We start from the raw sequence: 18,609 nt of genomic DNA, 5'->3' as shown, positions 1-18,609 counted from the left end.
AGGGAGAGGTACCTGCAAAGATACTCCGACGCTCAAGTCAGATGTGAGTTATGGAGCCTCAGCTCTCAAGAGAATGATTATGATACTGCTCTGAAATATTATTTAGGGTCTCTAGACATAGAGAGAACGTCCCTGGACCTTTGTCCTGTTACTGTATTTATAAGCAAAATAAGAATAACCACCTTACCTAAAAATGTGGTTAGTTACTTATAAATATCTTAACTGTTTAAAATATCTAAGATATTTTATGTAATAAATATAATATTTAAGATAAAATATCTTACTACATAACAAATCTTATCCACTTTTCTTCTCTCTCTGCAATCCCCAAGGTCTTATTCCACTCATGTTCAACATGCAACTTACAAAAATAATTACTAAAGTCGACTTTAGAAAGAAAATGAGGATTTTAGAACACGTACTTGCAGTTTGGTGGATAGGAAAATAAAACTAAGCAAGTAAACTAAGATATATTACTAAGGACATCTTTGAATAACAACGTGATTATTTACTCAATAGACAAACTTTGATTCCATACATATGTAATAAACTTATGATTGAATTAATCTTAGGAAACAAGACAATCCAATGCATAAAGATAAACTATATTATATTTCTAGAATTTGAAAACCTCCTCCAACTATCTTGCATAAAATAATAACAAGTTAAGAAGATAAATTCCATATAGGAAAACCATGCTCGTCTCCAATAAGGATTGATGTAGAGAGTGGCAACAATTACTAGCAATACCGATGTGTATGCCACAACAAAACTTACACCAAAAGCAAGCATGTCAATCGGACTGTCATTGTCTTCATCATTTGCAGAAATGGTTGGTGATTGTGCATAAGGATGACAACTTTTTAGCAATGGAGGTCCACAAAGAAGAGAATTTCCTTCATAGCTACTTTCATCAAAGGTAATAAATTGGCCTTTTTGCTCGGGTGTATCGCCTGATAAGTTGTTATGTGCAACACTAAATACAGCAAGAGAATTCAACTGATTTAGTTGATGAGGAATTTGACCACTCAACATGTTGAAAGAAAGATCCAAACTCTCTACTTGTACTAAATTAGAGAATGTAGTTGGAATTTTTCCAATCAAATCATTGTGAGACAAGTTCAATGCTCGAAGGCTTGTCAAGTTTCCAAGCTCATATGGAATACTTCCGTTTAGTTTATTTTTGGATAAATCAATTCCGGACATATAAGCAAGGATGCTTGCTGTATATGTGTAGGATCTTTTCTTCGTAGTGAAGTTTGCTTTCTCTTTTATATTGGGTATTTGATCAAACCAACTGCTATTCTTCATACGAACAACGCCTTCATATGAGTCAGGGTCATCATTCACAAAAGGCATTTTACCCAAGCAATTGGGTATTGGACCAAAGAAGTTGTTATAAGAAAGATCTAATATACTCAAATCTTCCAATTGGCATAGCTGCTCTGGTAAATGCCCTGTAAAGCGGTTACCTTTCAAAATGAGTATGTTCAACCTTGTATAAGCAAGATCTTGTATCATATGTTGAATGCTACCAGTTATTTCATTGTAACCAAGGTCTAGCATCACTAAGAAAGATGTTTCGCTGAACATTCTTTTGGATAAACCACTTAACTTGTTGTTGCTCAAATGGATATAATTCACTGAGCCATTAATAAAAGATGGCACATAACCCGTCAAATTGTTGTTTGAGAGATCTAGATACGATAGATATTCAAGTTCCACTAGATTTGTCGGAATAGACCCTTCAAGATTATTGTTGGACAATGAAAGCGTCTTCAAATTTGACAAATTTCCTATCGCACTTGATAGTTTCCCCACTAAATTATTATAGCTCAGATCCAACCGTTGGAGAGATGAGTTAAAAAAGTTACTTGGTATGCTTCCATAAAGGCTATTGTCATCTAAATACAACTGTTCCAAGTATTTCAAAGATGGAAATATAGGTCCATCTAGCTCATTGTGTGAAAGTTTCAAGTATTTGAGAAGTGACCCAGCTCCGGATATGTTCTTGGGAATCTCTCCTGATAAAAGATTATCTGAGAGATCCAAAGTATCCATTAAGCTCATTTGCCCAAACTCAATAGGAATTGAACCTTGGATGAGGTTTCTAGAGAGGTTTAGAAACTGCAAATTTGGTAAAATTGAACTAATATTGTTATTGGGGATTTGGCCGGTTATGTTATTGTCAGATACATCAATTCTCCTCATGTTAGTAAGGGGATGTGCTGGTAACCGCAGAACACCTGTGAAAGAGCAATTTCTAACAAGAAGCTCGGTCAATTTTGTGTTGTTTTCAAACAACCAGTTTGGAAACACTCCTTCCAATCTACAACTACTGAGATCTAATCTAGTCAAGTTTCTTTGATGTAGAAGAAACCTGGGGAGCGGAAGAGAATCATTCTCAGTTGTCGAAGGCAAATTAAGCACTTGTAATTGAAATTTAGGAATCCAAGTTTGCATACTAGGTTGTAAGTCCAAAATGACTTTGTTCCCTTCACCATATATGAACTTAAGGTTTGAAAGATTGGCAAATGGTGTAAAAGAAAGAGGAACTTCAAATTGGTTTTCTGTAAAACCAAAATATTCAAGTGATGTAAGACTAGCAATGTTTGAATCAAGTTGTCCGCTGAATTGATTTTGTGAAAGTTCCAACTTTCGAAGAGATGTCATGTTTAAGAAAGATGAAGGAAGCGATCCCACAAATAAATTTTGGCTTAGATCTAACTCTTCAAGTTTCTTGAGCTTAAACCAATCTGAAATATGAAATTTTGAAAAAAAGATCATCTTACTGATGACACAATGGAAAGGATATAAATTTTCACATAAAAAAGGTGTAGAATAAATATGTGATGATTAACGATAAAAGGAAATCTAAAAACTACAATGATAAATTGAGTTACCAGCTGAAGGGAGGGTGCCATTAATTTTACAAGTAGAAGCAGATAAATTTTTCAAAGAAGTCAATTCCCCAATACTTTTGAAAAACTCATTGTCAAGGTCAGAATTAGAGTCCAGTGCCAAGTGTTCAAGGTTTTTTAAATCACGAAAATCTGCACAATAGAAAGAGAAGTTATAGAAACTTAATTTAATAGTGAAACTAATTTTGTTTAGAGTAAAATAAAAAGTATTTCCACCTCCAGCAGTAATTGTTCCGGTAATCTCATTACTTTTCATAGAAAACACTCTAATAGATGAGAAAGATTGTAGTGATTCCCTCAGTCTGCTTCCATTTATCATATTGTTATCTAAACGAAGGGCTTCCAATTTTCTTAGACCTTTTGAGCCTGAAACTGAAACGTGGAAATAATATTTAATTTGCCAACGCATAACAAAACAAATACAACAACTATATTCTGAAGAAACCAATTAATACTGCTTTATATCAGTTGCTTTAAATACCTTGATGGACAACAAAACTGTTAATTTTGTTATCACTTAGATCAAGAATCTCCAAACTGGTTAAAGCCAATAATCCTGTTAGAGACAAACAGAGAATGGAATGTTGTAGTCATTCATAGAATAATAATACTACTCTTTCTTCACCCATACAATAGAGGTGATACATTAAAAAGAATTCTTTCTTTCACAGTTCAAGTCCAACCACCATAAAAAATCTGAGCCAACGTGATGAACCAGTAGAATACATCAAGTTAACTATACTCACCACTTGTATCGAGCGATCCTCTTAATTGATTGCTGCTTAAATCAAGGGATTTGAGACGTGGAAGCCCACTTAGAGATGAAAGAAATTCATTGGAGAAACTGTTTCCCGCTATGTCAAGAATCTCCAGAGACCTAATCTTTGATATATCTAGCAAGTAATATCAACCAACAATCTCCAGGGATCACCCTCACATATCTTTTTAAACAAAAAACAATATTGAAGATTTGAAATATAGGAAGTGTGACATACTAAGAATTGATCTTGGAGTCAATTCACTGTATCCTAAATTTAAAGACTTGAGAGAAGAAAGTTGACTAAGAGCATATGCAATATCACTGTCATTGAAGTTGTTGCCAGACAAGTCAAGGACCTCAAGATTCTTCAACATAGAGCATAAACCTGCAAGGTAAAGTGTCTTACGTTACATAGGCATATTTTATACTAAAGCTATTATCCGTATCCTTAGCCTTACAAATGAAATGGGAAAGTTATTCCACCTTGAATATGCATATCTGAGTCCAATTCATTGTGAGACAAATAGAGTTCCTTCAGAGATGTGAATCCGCCGAGAGATGGCAACATTTCATTAGTCAAAGAGTTCTCACTTACGTCAAGGATTTCTAATCTAAGCAACTTTGATGGCAGAGTTTCAAAAACTAAAGGCATACACATGTGTCAGTGATCATAGTAATTATAGAGATGCTTATCACATCATCATAAGAATACATATACTTACCGTTGAATGTTGTATTGAACCCGTTGTACGTTGGATCGAAGCCGTTGGATGATAGATATAGAGCCTTAAGAGATGGAAGGCCATTCAAACAAACTAGAATGTCGCTGACACTCATACCATTCTCACTCAAGTCAAGGACTTCCAGATTTTTCAACCCTGCAAGTATTCAAATTAAATGGAAATAATTATTTCATGTTTCACTTTCAGTGAATAAATAATGATCAAGATTAGAATGTGTAAGAGAATAACCTTCACTGTCCGCACAGTCTAATATCCCATAAATACCCCTTAAGTTGAGACTCTTCAATTCTTTGAAGACAACAAGATCGGCGTAACTTAAATACCAACCTCCACCTGAAGGAATAGCATTCCACAGGCTTTGAAGATCAAGTTTGGCCACTCTCCCTGTGGAGGAGTTGCACTCCACTCCTTCCCAGTCACAACAATCTGTTCCTTCCCACCGCAAGGACAAAAGGAAGCCAAAACGGGGATTTAGACCCCAAAGAGCTTCTCGCTCTTCCGTCCAACACCCTTCACACCATATCACTTCCATCAGAACAAAAATCAATATAGTCACGCCAACATTCTTCATTTTCGTCTTCATATTTTATAACAAAGGATTTGGCCGTTTAAATAAGAATGCAGAAATTAAAGTAAACTAGTTTTATGGCTGAGTCAAAGTTGGTGGCGACCGCGGTTTCCTACTATTCTTTCTCTCCTCATCAACATTTTTAAACAGTATATATTAGTATATCTATATATATCCTTTATTTGTGAATTGGAAGTTGAAAAAGAAAAGAACACGAGATTTTCTAGAAATCACACTAGTTGCTGTGATACTTCAACGGTTTTGTATATATACATAGATAAATTCTATTATTCAGCTTTTTTCTTGACAAAGTATTATTTTAGTATACCTAAATGAACACGCAAAAGGTCCATAAAGGTAGGTAAGTGTGAATGATGAGTGGAGCTCAACCCAAATGCCGTGAGTACTAGCAAGTAATTCGTCAAACAAGTTGTCTTCTGCCATGCTTGTAATGGCCTCAATCATTTTTGGATCTAATGGTAGTGGGAATTCATTAATACCTTTTGAGATCACTTTTGTGTACGCGTATGGGAGATTGCTATGTCATTCATACCCAAAATGGAAGTTTTTTATTTCCTCATCTATTTCTAAAGACAAACATTTGAATTAGACCAATGATGTGTTCGAAAGCAAAACGATAAGTGGTCACTAAAATAGGAGAGAAGGAAAATAAAAGAAGGAATTCGTGAAGAAATAATAGAGGAAAAAAAAAAAACTTCACCACACAAGTATAACATTTCTCTGTATAATCTCAGGAAAAATCTCACTCTTAATTTTCCTCTAAATAACATGGGAAATATAAACAAAAAGGAAGAAGGAATTTTGAAAAGACTCCACCAAGGTTTTCTTTCATAGAGAAATGGTATACTAGTAGTAGGTTAAGATTGTTTTAATCTTTTTCAGTCACATGTATTCACTTAGAATATGAAGATTTTTTTTAGTCTCTTATAAAATGATAAAAATAGCATGTAATTCAATCAGAAACTAATTTAAAACGTAATAGTAATAAGAAGTTAAAATTTTAATAATTAGTTTTAGATGTCAATTTAGATTATGATCTATAAACCAATTTAGTGATCATTATATAAAGGCTTAATACCTCTTTTGTTCCCTCTTTAGGGGGCAATGTTCAAGTCCGTCCTACCTTTTTTAAAAAGTTCAATGTGGTCTCAACTTGTGAAAAAAGTGTACAATTAAATCCTTTTTTGTCACGACGTTAAATATTTAACGATCCAGCTGACAGCGTGGAGTGATCTATGCAACGTGGCTGTTTAGGTTTATAACGTGGCTGCATAAGGGGTAAACTTGTGATTTTCATTAAAGTCCACATCAGGTTCATCTTCCACCTCCACCAACTGTGAATTTAGGGTTTCTTCCCTCCACTCCTTTGTCCACCACGAAACTCAGAGTCATGTGTCGCCTTCTCCTTCTTCCTCCCCCTCTCCCTCTCCTCCCCACAAAACCTACCAGCTTCCAAGCACGCCTCTCCCTCCCACTCCGATTCCGCCGGCTCCCACCTCCATTTCCACTCCAACTCCGATGATCTCTCTCCAAAATCTTATTTCCCTGGTTATTCCATAGCAAGATCAGATTAAATGATAAAGATTAGTGTTTTGTGTTTAATGGAATGGAGATAAAGCATTTTCTTTCATGGAATTGATTAAACTTGGGATTGTAGTTGGTAAATGAATCTTATCTGATATGTTAACTCTGTTTTGTTTCTGTTCTTTTTTCGATTTTGTTTCACCGGTCTTTATCCCCGTTAAAGACCTTGCCAACTACAACGATCTCTCCATTGAGGCGTGGCTCTAAGAACGTAGATCCTGATGCTGTATCAATTTGTTGCCCGCAATGTATGCAAAACTGCGAGTGAGAAGTAGCACAAATGTTGAAAGAAACTGAGAAGTCAGATATTGAACTCAAATCAGAGGCAAGAAGAAAATCAGGTACTGTTTGTGGGTCCTGACAGAATTGGCAAGAAGAAAATCCTCACTGCAAATGGTTTGCCAGAGGACCTTAGGTATCTCTCCAAGGATGTGAGAGAAGAAACCCTAAATTCAGGATTGGTGGAGGTGGAAGAAGAAGATGATGTGTCAAGCAATTTTTTTTTAAATTCAAAATTGACATGTCACCATGCCACGTAAGAGAAAAAATGAACAGCTCATCAAGTTTAGTCCAGAGGAGCAATTTCATCGTTAAATATTTAACGCCGTGACCAAAAATGATTTAATTGTACACTTTTTTTCACAAGTTGGGACCACATTGAACTTTTTAAAAAAGGTAGGACGGACTTGAACAATGCCCCTTAAAGAGGGACCAAAAGAGGTATTAAGCCTTATATAAAAACTAATTTAGTGATCAATTGTCTAGAAACTAATTTAATTACTATATATTATATGAAAACCATTTATTAACCAAACTATATATAGAAATTAATTTAATTTCATAAGCAATTTAGTGATGACATTATATATACATAGAAAATAACTCAATGAACAAATTATATAGAAACTCATTTGTTTACCATATTTTAAAGAAAACAAACTTAAATAATGATAATTCCTTTTTATATATTATTTACTTCCTTATTTATCTACTTAATCTTTCAAATGTTAGATTTATTTCTAAATTTAATTTCAATAAAATTTTAAAATAAATTATGGATAATCAAAATTTACTTGATGCTATAATTTAACTTATTCATTAAAAATCTAAAGTATAATTTATTACTAATTTTAAATATAATTTATTTTTAATATATTTAAAAATTTTAAATTTTAGTTAAATAACATAAACATTTTATCATACATAAACATTAGAATATTAATCTTACGTAATCGTAATGTCATACCAAACATATATAAAAAGGAGATATGATAATTTATGCATTCAACATACATCAACATAGAATTTATGTAATTTGTTCATTCATATTATGTTCAAGATATGCAAGAATTACTAATAAAGTATTTTGTGAGTGCTCTGGATTCGTCAGTTCACTAGTAAAAAAAAGGCTTTCTAACGCGCCTAATAGGTCTCGGTTTGGACAGACCCGAAGCAAATATAAATGCGATGGCAGAATTGCAATTTGTGCGAACTTATAGGCCTCGGTTCAACAGGAACCGAGGCATAATAAACATATTAAATCGGTTAAAAACTGCCCGGAGCGTATAATCTGCGTATAGGCACCGGTTGGAGGAAGAATCGAGGCAATAAAAGTAAATTACTTCGGTTAAAGAAACAACCGAGTCAATTTACCCTACCTACCTGCTCTTCTCTCTGCTTCTCTTATCTGTGCTTCTCTTCTCTCTGCTGCCATCGAAGAAATTCTTCACTCGCGGCTGCCATCCAATCACTGCTCGCGCTTCCCCGCTGCTGCTCCTTCACCGTCGCGGCCTCCCCATTGCTGCGTCGCCGTCGCGTGGTCAACCATTGCCTCGTCGTCGAGCTCTCGTTCGTCTACCCGCTCTTCTCTCTGCTGCCATCCAATCGCGCCTCCCCGCTGCTGCTCCCTCACCGCCGCGGCCTCCCGTTGCTGCCTCGTCGTCGTGTGGTCAACCACTGCCTCGTCGTCGAGCTCCCTGTCATCACCAGCTTCGTCCAGATCTGCTCCAGATCCACTACAGATCCGCTCCAGATCCGCTCTCAGATGCAACGACTTTCATCTTGGTTGAGGCTGTCTTTGCCACTGAGTTCGCCATGCTGATATTTTTGTTTTTCCGGCAGCCGCCGCCGATGGGAACGTTGCGGAGAGCGCCACCTTTGGTCCAGTAGCGGCGGCACGTCTTGCAAAAGTGGCGGGGCTGAGTGAGGTTGTAGTTGTTGTAGTAGCAGAACTTGGTGTTGGATGAATCGCATCGCGGGCACCTGAGGTTTTGATTTTCCGATGTGGGAGTAGTGGTGGTGGTGGTAGGAGTAGTTGTTGTGGTGGTGGATGTGAGGGTAACATTATTAGTTGAGGAAGAAGGAAGAGAAGAGGGAGATGGTGGTGTTTGGCAGCAGGTGGTCTGTGAGAAAGACGGTGGTGATTGGCGGCGTGTGGTGTTTGGCGACGTGTGGTGTGGTGTTTGACAGCGAGAGAAAGACGACGACGGCGGCCTGATGGGGAAACCAGGAAGAGGATACTGCCTCGGTTCCCTTTGAACCGAGTTCTAATCGTATATTGTTTTGCCTTGGTTCACAGCCAACCGAGGTATAAAAATGCACATCTTTAACCTCGTCTAGATATGCTTCGGGTCAATAACCAGTGTCTATAGACTAAAATAACCGGTGCCATAACCTCTGACTGCACTAGTGGTTTTTGAACTACACTCAAATAGCTAAGGCTTCAAAATTTGTCAGAAAACATTCTCCATATAAAAGAAATTATTCAAATCAAATACGACCCGATTGGTTCATCTTAAATTATTATTTGAAATCTATCATCTATGAAGAAAACACTATAGAAAAGCATAAGTATGAAATATGTGTCAATGACACAACAAAAACTATTGCCAATATTACGACTCATATATTGTCAAGTTTATCATAAAAACCTTCAAAACAATAAGGACTAAATGTTAGTAAAAATATTGGGCTCAAATCAACAATAATAATAAAACATACTAATACTTTGCCTCTGATCTGGACAACATGTTTTTCTTTAGCAAATCAAATAACTTCAATACACTACTGCATTAAAAGGATATAGCCTCGGTTATTTTGGGTTATAGACACCGGTTCGGTAACCGGTGCATATCCAGATGAGGTAAAAAGGTTACCTCTTTTTGCCTCGGTTGTGACCCGAATCAAAAAATGATAGAATTTTGCCTCGGTTTCTGCTGAACCGAGTCAATATCTTGGATTCTACTGCCTCATTTGAGACCTGAACCGAGGTAGTATAGTGAGTATAGTGTTTTTCGATTTTCCAATGTTCCAGGCCTTCCATCACATTAACTTATTATCATTTTCTCTGTTGCATCTTTCAATCTCAAACACTGTAAAACCACAACCAGAAAAAGAAAGCAAAATCTCACAACCAGAGAGGAAAATATCCAGAGAGGCTAAAATCATATTCAGATTCTTTCATAAATATAACAGAATCGTACAATATAAAAAAAAACACAAAAAAGAAAACACAAAAAAGAAAACACAAAAATGGAGCCAACAACGGCGACTTTGTTGAGCAACGGCGGTCCGACGACTGGCCTCGGCTCCAACGTGAGGTTGCGAACGGCACTTCCCCAGACGCGAATCCGCGAAGAGGCATCAGATCTGTAGATCTGAGATTGGAACGAGAGTCGATTGGGACGTTGGGGATCTCTGTTGCGGGTGAGCCGGGCCTTCAGATCTGTAGATCTGAGATTTTTCACCGCCAAAAGCCACCACCAACAGCAACCGCTAACAGCCACCGCCAACAGCAACCGCCAACAGCCACCGCCAACAGCCACCGCTTCACTCCAGAGACGGGGCCGCTTGCTCTTCACTCCAGAGATGGGGCCGCTTGCACAGGCGAGGTGGTGGTGGCTCCTTGTAGCAGTGAGGCAACGCCGGGGCAGCGCCGGGGCCGCTTGCTCTTCGCTCCAGAGACGCAATGGCAGGTGAGGTGGAAGCTGCACTCGAGCCGTCGCCCAGGACGAGGTGGTGGTGGCTCCCGGCAGTGGCGGGGCAGCAGCGGGGCAGCGGCAGCGACACTTACAACAGCAGAAGCGAGATTGGAAGAGAGAAAAGCGAGCTTGGAACGAGAGAAGCGAGATTGGAACGAGAGAGAAGCTTCTAGGGAACGAGAAAAATAAAAGGAAAGTGAGAGAGCTTCTAGGGAACGAGAGAGAAGCGAGAAAAATAAAAGGAAGAAGAGAGAGCTCCTAGGTTTTCTCGTGCTTCAGTCCAAGTCCAAGCCCATATGCCTCGGTCCATTTGGTAACCGAGGCAGTAACTTTTTCACCTGAGGTATATACCTCGGTCTATTCTGTCAACCGAGTCAATATATCTTTTAGACACCGGTTATTTAATAACCGAAGCATATAATGATTTGAAAATTACAACTCTGCCACCGCGTCTGATACGCTTCGGATCCAAATAAACCGAGGCATAATGTACGAGTTAAAAATGAAATTTTGTACTAGTGATAATATTAGAATCGACCAAACAACATATTTAGACTTCTCCATTTGTTCTTTCTTACTAGATGATAAATCTCATTATATATGAACTTTTCAATTTTGATTATATTGTACCTACATTATCGGTTGTAACTATATTCGTTATTTGTTTTGTTTTTATATTCTTTTAAATAGATGTACATATATGAAAGTGTAACAATTCAATTTTTTTTATCGGATTTAATAATAAACCGGAAGGGGAAACAATTAACGTTATTTTACTAATTGTGGTAGAACCAAACACAGGGTATTATTAAACATGGCTTTCCAACCCGGGTTGTAAATTCGAAAAGGAAAGACAAATTCTGCTAACAGCTACATCTATTAATAAGCAACTAGTTTATCCAATTCTAATATTCAGATTTCTCAAGAACAGTAATGGCTTTGATTCAACAATCAACTTCTCAAACCCCAACGTCGAATAATTTTAGTACTTCTCATATTAATTCAGTCAAATCATGTAAAGTTTATAGTCACTGGGTATTAGACACAGCGACTATGGATATATGCTACAAGAAAAACCTTTTTTTTTCTCCATCCATAGATTTTCCCTGTATAGTCTCTTTACCTAATGGAAAATCAATTTAGTGTTAACTGGTCTGCTACCGTCCAAATCTCTCCTTTACTAACTTTGATTGATGTTTTATATGCACCTTCATTTCACGTCAATTTGATTTATGTTTCAAAATTGACCATAAATAATAATAGTTGTTTAACCATTTTTCAACATTCTATTTGTTTCGTTGTTCAAATGCAGCATGGAAAGTGATTGCTACACTAGTGCATTAAGGAGAAATAGCACCAGTTAGTTTTGGTTATATGCACCGGTTCTGCAACCGAGGCGTATACGAACGGGGTAAAAAGTGGGTGGCTTTATGCCTCGGTTCTGAACCGGGTTAAAACGAAATCAGATTATGCCTCGGTTCTTAGATAACCGAGGCAATAGCGTGTTTTTTTTTTGTTTGCACAGTTCATTCCTCCCTCTTTGTTTTACAGTCCACTTCTCCCTCTTCCTTGCACAGTCCACTTCTCCCTCTTCACACAGTCCACTTCTCCCTCTTCACACAGTCCACTTCTCCCTCTTCACACAGTCCACTTCTCGTTCAAGTGAGCATCACTGGTTCGTTTACGAAGTCAAAGAACACCTGAGGTCAGTTTTATGTTATTTAACTTAAATGTATTTTGTTTTCGAAGTCCTGTTTATAGTTTTGTTTGTGTTTTTGTATTCATTTATAGATTTGTAAGTTAGATTTATTTTTTTGATGTGATTTTTTGCCTTTTTGTTGTTTATAAACCTTTTAAGAGTAGTATGGACCAAAAGTTGGATGAATGAATGTTGTATTAGTGAAGAGTATGAAATTGAAGTTTTTGAGTTCTTAGAATATGTTAAAGAACACGCAAAACTAATGAACACTACATATTTTTGTTCTTGTGTTCGTTGTCTTAATCAAATATTGGAAGCTTTGGACAATATTCATGATCATCTGTTCATCTAAGGAATAATGGGAAGTTATACTGTTTGGACTTAGCATAGAGAAGTATTATACCACCCAACAACATCAAGAGGCTCAAATTATGTATACGAATGAGTGAGACAAGAAAATTTTGGATGAGCTCATTAATACGAAAGTCTTAAAAATGATTAAGAGCAAGAGTTGTATCCAGTATGCATCAACTTTACACAGTTGTCGGAAACTTTAAAATTGTTTGTTCAAAAGCAAGGAATTGATGGACTAATATAAGTTTTACGAAATTGTTAGAGTTGCCGAAGGAGATGCTTCAAGAAAATAACACATTACCTACTCGTAATTAAGAAGCGACGAAAATTCTATGTCCAATAGATTTGGAATACCAAAAGATACATGCATGTCCCAATGATTGTGTATTGTATAGAGATGAGTATGTTTCACTGAAGGTGTGTCCAACATGTGATTTATCACGGTTTAAGAAGAAAGTTTATGCAAATAATGATGAAGACAATGATGGTCCACCTACTAAGGTCATGTGGTACTTGTCTGTAATACCTAGGTTGAAACGATTATTTTTCAATTAAAGATGCGGAGAATCTTAAATGGCATGTTGATGGAAGAAAGTGTGACAATCTTCTTTGACACCCAACTGATTCCTCACAATGGAAGAATATTGATGAAACATTTCCAGAATTTGGTGCAGAGCTAAGAAACTTAAGACTTGCATTTGCTACCGATGGTATGAGTTCTTAATACTATTGATGATTTACAATCTATCTCCTATGTTGTACATAAAGAGAAAATATATGATGTTGTCTATGATATCATATCCTAGACAACCTGGAAATGTCATTGATGTCTATTGATGGACAAATTTATGAACACCAAAATATGATGTCACAAACTTGTTTTACAATCGGCAAGTATGACCGAATCGTTTCAAGTAATAAACTCGGTAAGACCAAGTATCGTTCTCCCAAAGGACTCACGGCCTAGTTTAGTTATGTGATTTGTTGATTAGCTAAGACTTAAGAACGAAATAATTGGATTTTAATATGCAAAAGACGAAAATAAACATGTATGCATGAGTGTGATCAATGGCTAAAGCAAAATACAAACACTTTCAATGGAATATATGAATGAGTATGTTGTTAGGGTTTATCAAATTCATCTTATCCACTCTCATATATTTTAGGAATTCAACATTCAATTCATCATTGTTAATGCCACTCTCTAAATTACCTTTCAAGAAGGCTTCTCCCTAATTACGAGTTCATACGATTCCTAGCATTCCTAATAATTAGTTTATTTAGCACAGGAGCTTAAGGCAACCAATATACTTATTGGGAGAAATTCCCCGGATCTAGACTTCCCCGTACGTTCCCGTATCGACAAAATCAATAATCATGCATTGAATGAGTTAAACAAAGCAAGCATTAGGCAAAGAGGAAAAACCCTAACTAATGATGAAGGAAAGCATAAATCTTAGATTAAGATGCAAGCACAAATTCCATATATGAGAGCTTCAAAAGATTACATTGATTCCCCAACAAACATACAAGGTTTAGTTCACCATATTCATGGTGAACCTAGGCTCAGCGGTAAAGTACCGCTCAGCGGTAAGTGCGTGAATCGTTTCTTCCCCTCAGCGGCCATTTTGCCCCTCAGCGGACCTCCCGTAAGCTCCTGAGTGCCGCTCAGCGGTAAACTGCCGCTGAGCGGTGACTTCGGCTTCTCCTTTTGCACTTTTTGATGTCTTTTCTGATTTCATCTCTCTCCTTCTTCACTTCTTTCACTAAATTCATCTTAAAACCTGCACAAAAACACTGAAATCAAGCATAAACCTGTCCAGCTCTCTTATTTATGAAAATATGAAGAAAAGCATGATTTCAAGCTAGTTTCTAAGTGTAAAGGTTGGTTTTAGTGTCAATTTTAAGCATGAAAATAACAGTTTTTCAACTGTTATCACAACCCCAAACTTAGAACTTTGCTTGTCCTCAAGCAAACAAGATGTAACTCAATCTTCAACCAATTCATATGATGGTTCACTCATTCAAAAATCCTCTTTTTAGATAAGTAAAAACTTCAATCAAACTTATGACCAAGAGTTCAATCAAGATGTGCACATGCTTTAGTGTTTCACAAAGTCAGTTAATACCCAACAAATGCTCTTTTTCATGAATGACCAATCAATTAAGCATGGATGTTCATGTGCTAATGGAATATTTCCTCACTAGGTAAAGTGTTTCACTCAACACACAAGTGTATAAAAGGTAATCACTCATTCACTCTACTATCACAATGTCACATGAATTAACTTTGCCTTTCATTTTACCACAATCAAAAACATTTACAAGCATACATCATCACAAGGACTTTTCAATGGCTTATAATGTGGCTGGGCTAACAAGAAAATTGGTTTTTCTGGATCACAAAATCCTTCAGTTAAGAGAATCATAACAACACAATTTCTTATTTTTCCCAACTTGCCTTTGCATTTGCATTGAGCTTTGTTTCTTTTTCTTTTCTTTTCTTTTTCTTTTTTTCTTTGTATATTCTTACTTTTTCAGCTCTTAGCTCAATGCTTTTCCTTTTTCATGTTTTCCCAACAACCCCAAACTTGAACATTTAACAATACCACACAAGATCTTCTACTTAACTCAAGGTAAAGATTTTCAATCAAGGGTTTCAGTGTATGTTCAAGGCTAAGGGTTCAAAGGATAGAACATAAAGTGTTCTCTTTTAGTGGGCTAACTTTATGAATTTAGCCAATAAAAAGGGTTCCAACAAACGGCCTTGATCACATGATGCAAAACAAGCAATTGATTCAATCATAGAAAACCTGGGCAAAATCATTCATGTTTCCAAAGTAATAGCATTCAATCAATAAAAACTCTGGAGCTCAAAACCTCACATATAAGCTCATTCACATTTGACATACACATTCTGCTTAATTTCACAATCACAATCATGATATCCTGCATTTGTTCACAATGCTTGTAAATCACCTGTATAAGCATTTTAATGTGCACATCATCTCAACATCAATCAATCAATAATCATCATCAAGCATTACTTATCACACAATCACAGTTAATAGCAAACCATCATAACAAACCAGGTGTTCAATAGAGTACATCAAACCCTAATCTAAAAACAAAAACAAATAAGTTCAGAAAACTTAAACCACAAAAGCATAATCATATGATAGCATTTATCAGTAAATGTTATCTCAGCTCCTCATCAGTCTGAGCTGTCTTCTGTATCTTCCTCTTCTTCCTCATCTTCATCATCTTCGAATGCATCATCATCATCAGCTTCATCTTCTTCCATCTCTCTAACTGAAGCTTCAGCTGCTCCAGCTCCTCCTCCATGCATTGGTTCCTCTGGCCAAGCTACCATATTATGGAATTCATCCATAGTCCACCTGTGGGCTGGAGGTGTATGATAACTCTCCAAATTTGCAATATTTTCTGTGTTTAGAAGATTTTGTTAGTGCATTTTTGTTTTTAATTTCTTAGAATTAGATTAGTTTTATATTTTTTTCTTAATTCTTTAGTTTTATAAAATTTTAGTTAAAAAGAGATTTTTAGGTGTATTTTTTAGCTTTTGTTAATAATTAGGAAATTAGTATTTTTCTGAATTTTAAAATGTTTTGTTTTAATTGCTTAATTTCTCTTCTTTTTCTTAATTGCTGTTTGATATTTTTTTTACAGATTAGGCCAACATTTGGGTCATAATAGAAGTTGATTGAGAGGTGTTGAATTGAAATGAGCTGCTGGAATGAAAAATGGGCTGCAGCCTTGGAATGATTGAAGCTGATTGGGCCTCTGAAATAGCACTGGGGCGATTGTGAGGCTGCAACATTTTTGATAATTGATGTTGTGCATTTTGGAGGCTGGCAGATTTATTGGAAAGCAATTGGGCCACGACAATGCTTGGATAATTCAATTTGAAAGTGGCTGCTGGCAGGATTGGGTTGAAGAGGACAAGCTGCAACTTAAGTGGAACGACGCCGTATTGATGCGTCTTGGCAGCAGCTTCCTAGGGGGTAACTCGCACTCATGCTTCATTTGGAAAATGGAAAAACAAGCTGGAGCATTTGAAGAAACAAGCACCGTGAGCTAGGGCTTAGAGAGAATGAGTGAAGAGAGTTGAAGAGAGGAGCACATCACCTGCCCGGAGAAGATGACTGGAGCTGACCGTGGAGAAAGAAAGCTGACCAGAGCTGCCCATTATAGAGGATCGAATGGCTGGAAACACAAGCTCGAAGAGAATGAAGAGTGGCCGCTGGATCAAGAGCAGGAAGCGTCGTCGAGAAGGTTCCCTCTTTCATTTTTCCTTTGTTTTTTTTTCTCTTTTCATTCTCCAACCCTATATAAAGGGGTTTTTCACCATGTATAAAGAACACTTTTACACACTTTGAGATACACTCTCTGTTCATAGTTCTAAGCTCTTTAGGTTAGGGTTCCTTTCCGCTTTCGTAGAAGTAGAGTTCTCGACTTTTGGATTTTGTTGAGACGATCGCGAGGGTGACAGGCCGCGAGAGTCTTGGTGATTTCCGGTAGTTTGTAAAATTTTCTTTTCATGTTAATAAAGTTGAGTTTTGTGTTCTTGTTCTGTTCTTGTTTACGTTTCGATTTTATTCTTTGTTTTTGATTTCTGTACTTGTTATGTGTTTAGAAAATGATTTGGATTCTGTAACTCTGCACTTCTATGGTTCCGTTTGGAATTAAATGTCTCCGTAGTGAGCATTCTTCATCGAGATGTCTTCTCGAGTCAGAGATGAGTTCAATGCATAAAAATTGATTCAAATTTGTGTTTCTTGAATTTGTTTCTGAATTTTAGATTGATGAATAGGTTAATGAACATTGGTTGGACAAATCAGTGGAAAGAGTCAATTTAAAGTTTTGAAATATGACTTAGAATACCCTGGATTGGGATTCATATTATCAGGATGTCTTCCTGAGAGCTCTAAGCACTCTTTTATTCAATCCAATGTGCAATTCACCTATGACTTCAATTCTGATTTTGAGGTTGTTATATTGCTTTTGATTAGTTAGAATTTAGGTACTGTTTTTGCTTCGTTTCAATTTTAAATTCTGTTCTTGATTGATTTCTGGTGATATATAGATTAGGATAGAGTGATCTGTGTTGCTGATTTGGTTTCATTGCAAGTTGATTTCTGTTTTAGCCAATACTTCTTACTTTGATTTTTGTCTTCCTGTAAATAGACTAGGTTTAGTATATTAGATGTTTAACTGTCCACTCTCTTGGTTCTGATACATGTATATACCATTGTTTTAGGGATCTTAGCATCTTGTTCAGTTTTAGTTTTGGTTTCCTTGCACTGTTAATTGTTAGCATTCATAGATTAGTTTTAGTTGTATTCACTGCTCATTTTGTTCTGTTATACATAGATTCTATAGTTTAGCTTAAGTTTCAGATTTTATTTCTTTGCATTTCACTTCTTTATTTTGTTATTTTTCTTTAAACAGATTTCAATTGCTTTATTCATTTCTTTTTAAATTGCATTGTTCATATTTCTTTTCCCCACCTTGCTTTAGTAGTTAGTAAATAGTAAATAAATACAAGATTTAATTCTACACTTTAAACTTAATTCTAGCCGAGTCTTTGGATTGATACCTAGGTTGTCCCTATACTTCATTAGTGGGGAAACTTAGTTTGTTCTGATTTTAGGCGACAAAAATCGGTTTAACAAATGGCGCCGTTGCCGGGGACTCGGCGAGTTAAGTCTTAGAGTGTTAGGTTAGTCTTGTTTAGGTTTGTTTTCTTGATTTTATTTCTGTTTTGTGTTCATATCTGTTCCTTTTTAGTTTAGGATCTGTTTGTCTGTTTTCATTTTTGTATATTAGGATCTGTTCTGCAGAGTAGAAATTGTGAATATAGCTTGTATAGATTTTCTTTTCTTTCAATTCTTTTGTTGAATTCTGTGATAGAGGCTTTATTGGTCTGATTGGTTTTATTTTGGTGAGCAATTGGTAAGC

General features: G+C 36.4%; 1 protein-coding gene across 1 annotated transcript; it reads right to left on the bottom strand.

The window, feature by feature from the left end:
• Positions 1–489: 489 nt before the first annotated feature.
• LOC124837900 (cuscuta receptor 1-like) lies at positions 490–5,007 on the bottom strand. The gene is made up of 9 exons (XM_047313373.2): positions 4,653–5,007; positions 4,404–4,559; positions 4,165–4,323; positions 3,917–4,066; positions 3,668–3,814; positions 3,403–3,477; positions 3,138–3,293; positions 2,904–3,053; positions 490–2,756 (listed from the first exon to the last, which is right to left on the bottom strand). Exons 1-9 carry the CDS (start codon positions 5,005–5,007, stop codon positions 604–606), a joined length of 3,501 nt encoding a protein of 1,166 aa, XP_047169329.2. The 3' UTR covers positions 490–603.
• Between the last annotated feature and the right edge of the window lie 13,602 nt (positions 5,008–18,609).

Source organism: Vigna umbellata, chromosome 3 (genome assembly GCF_029865625.1).
Source record: "Vigna umbellata cultivar VRB3 chromosome 3, Vumbellata_1.0, whole genome shotgun sequence".
NCBI classification, from domain to species: domain Eukaryota; kingdom Viridiplantae; phylum Streptophyta; class Magnoliopsida; order Fabales; family Fabaceae; genus Vigna; species Vigna umbellata.
The sequence above is the reverse complement of the archived record's forward strand: the minus strand, read 5'-3'. Positions and strand labels throughout refer to the sequence as shown.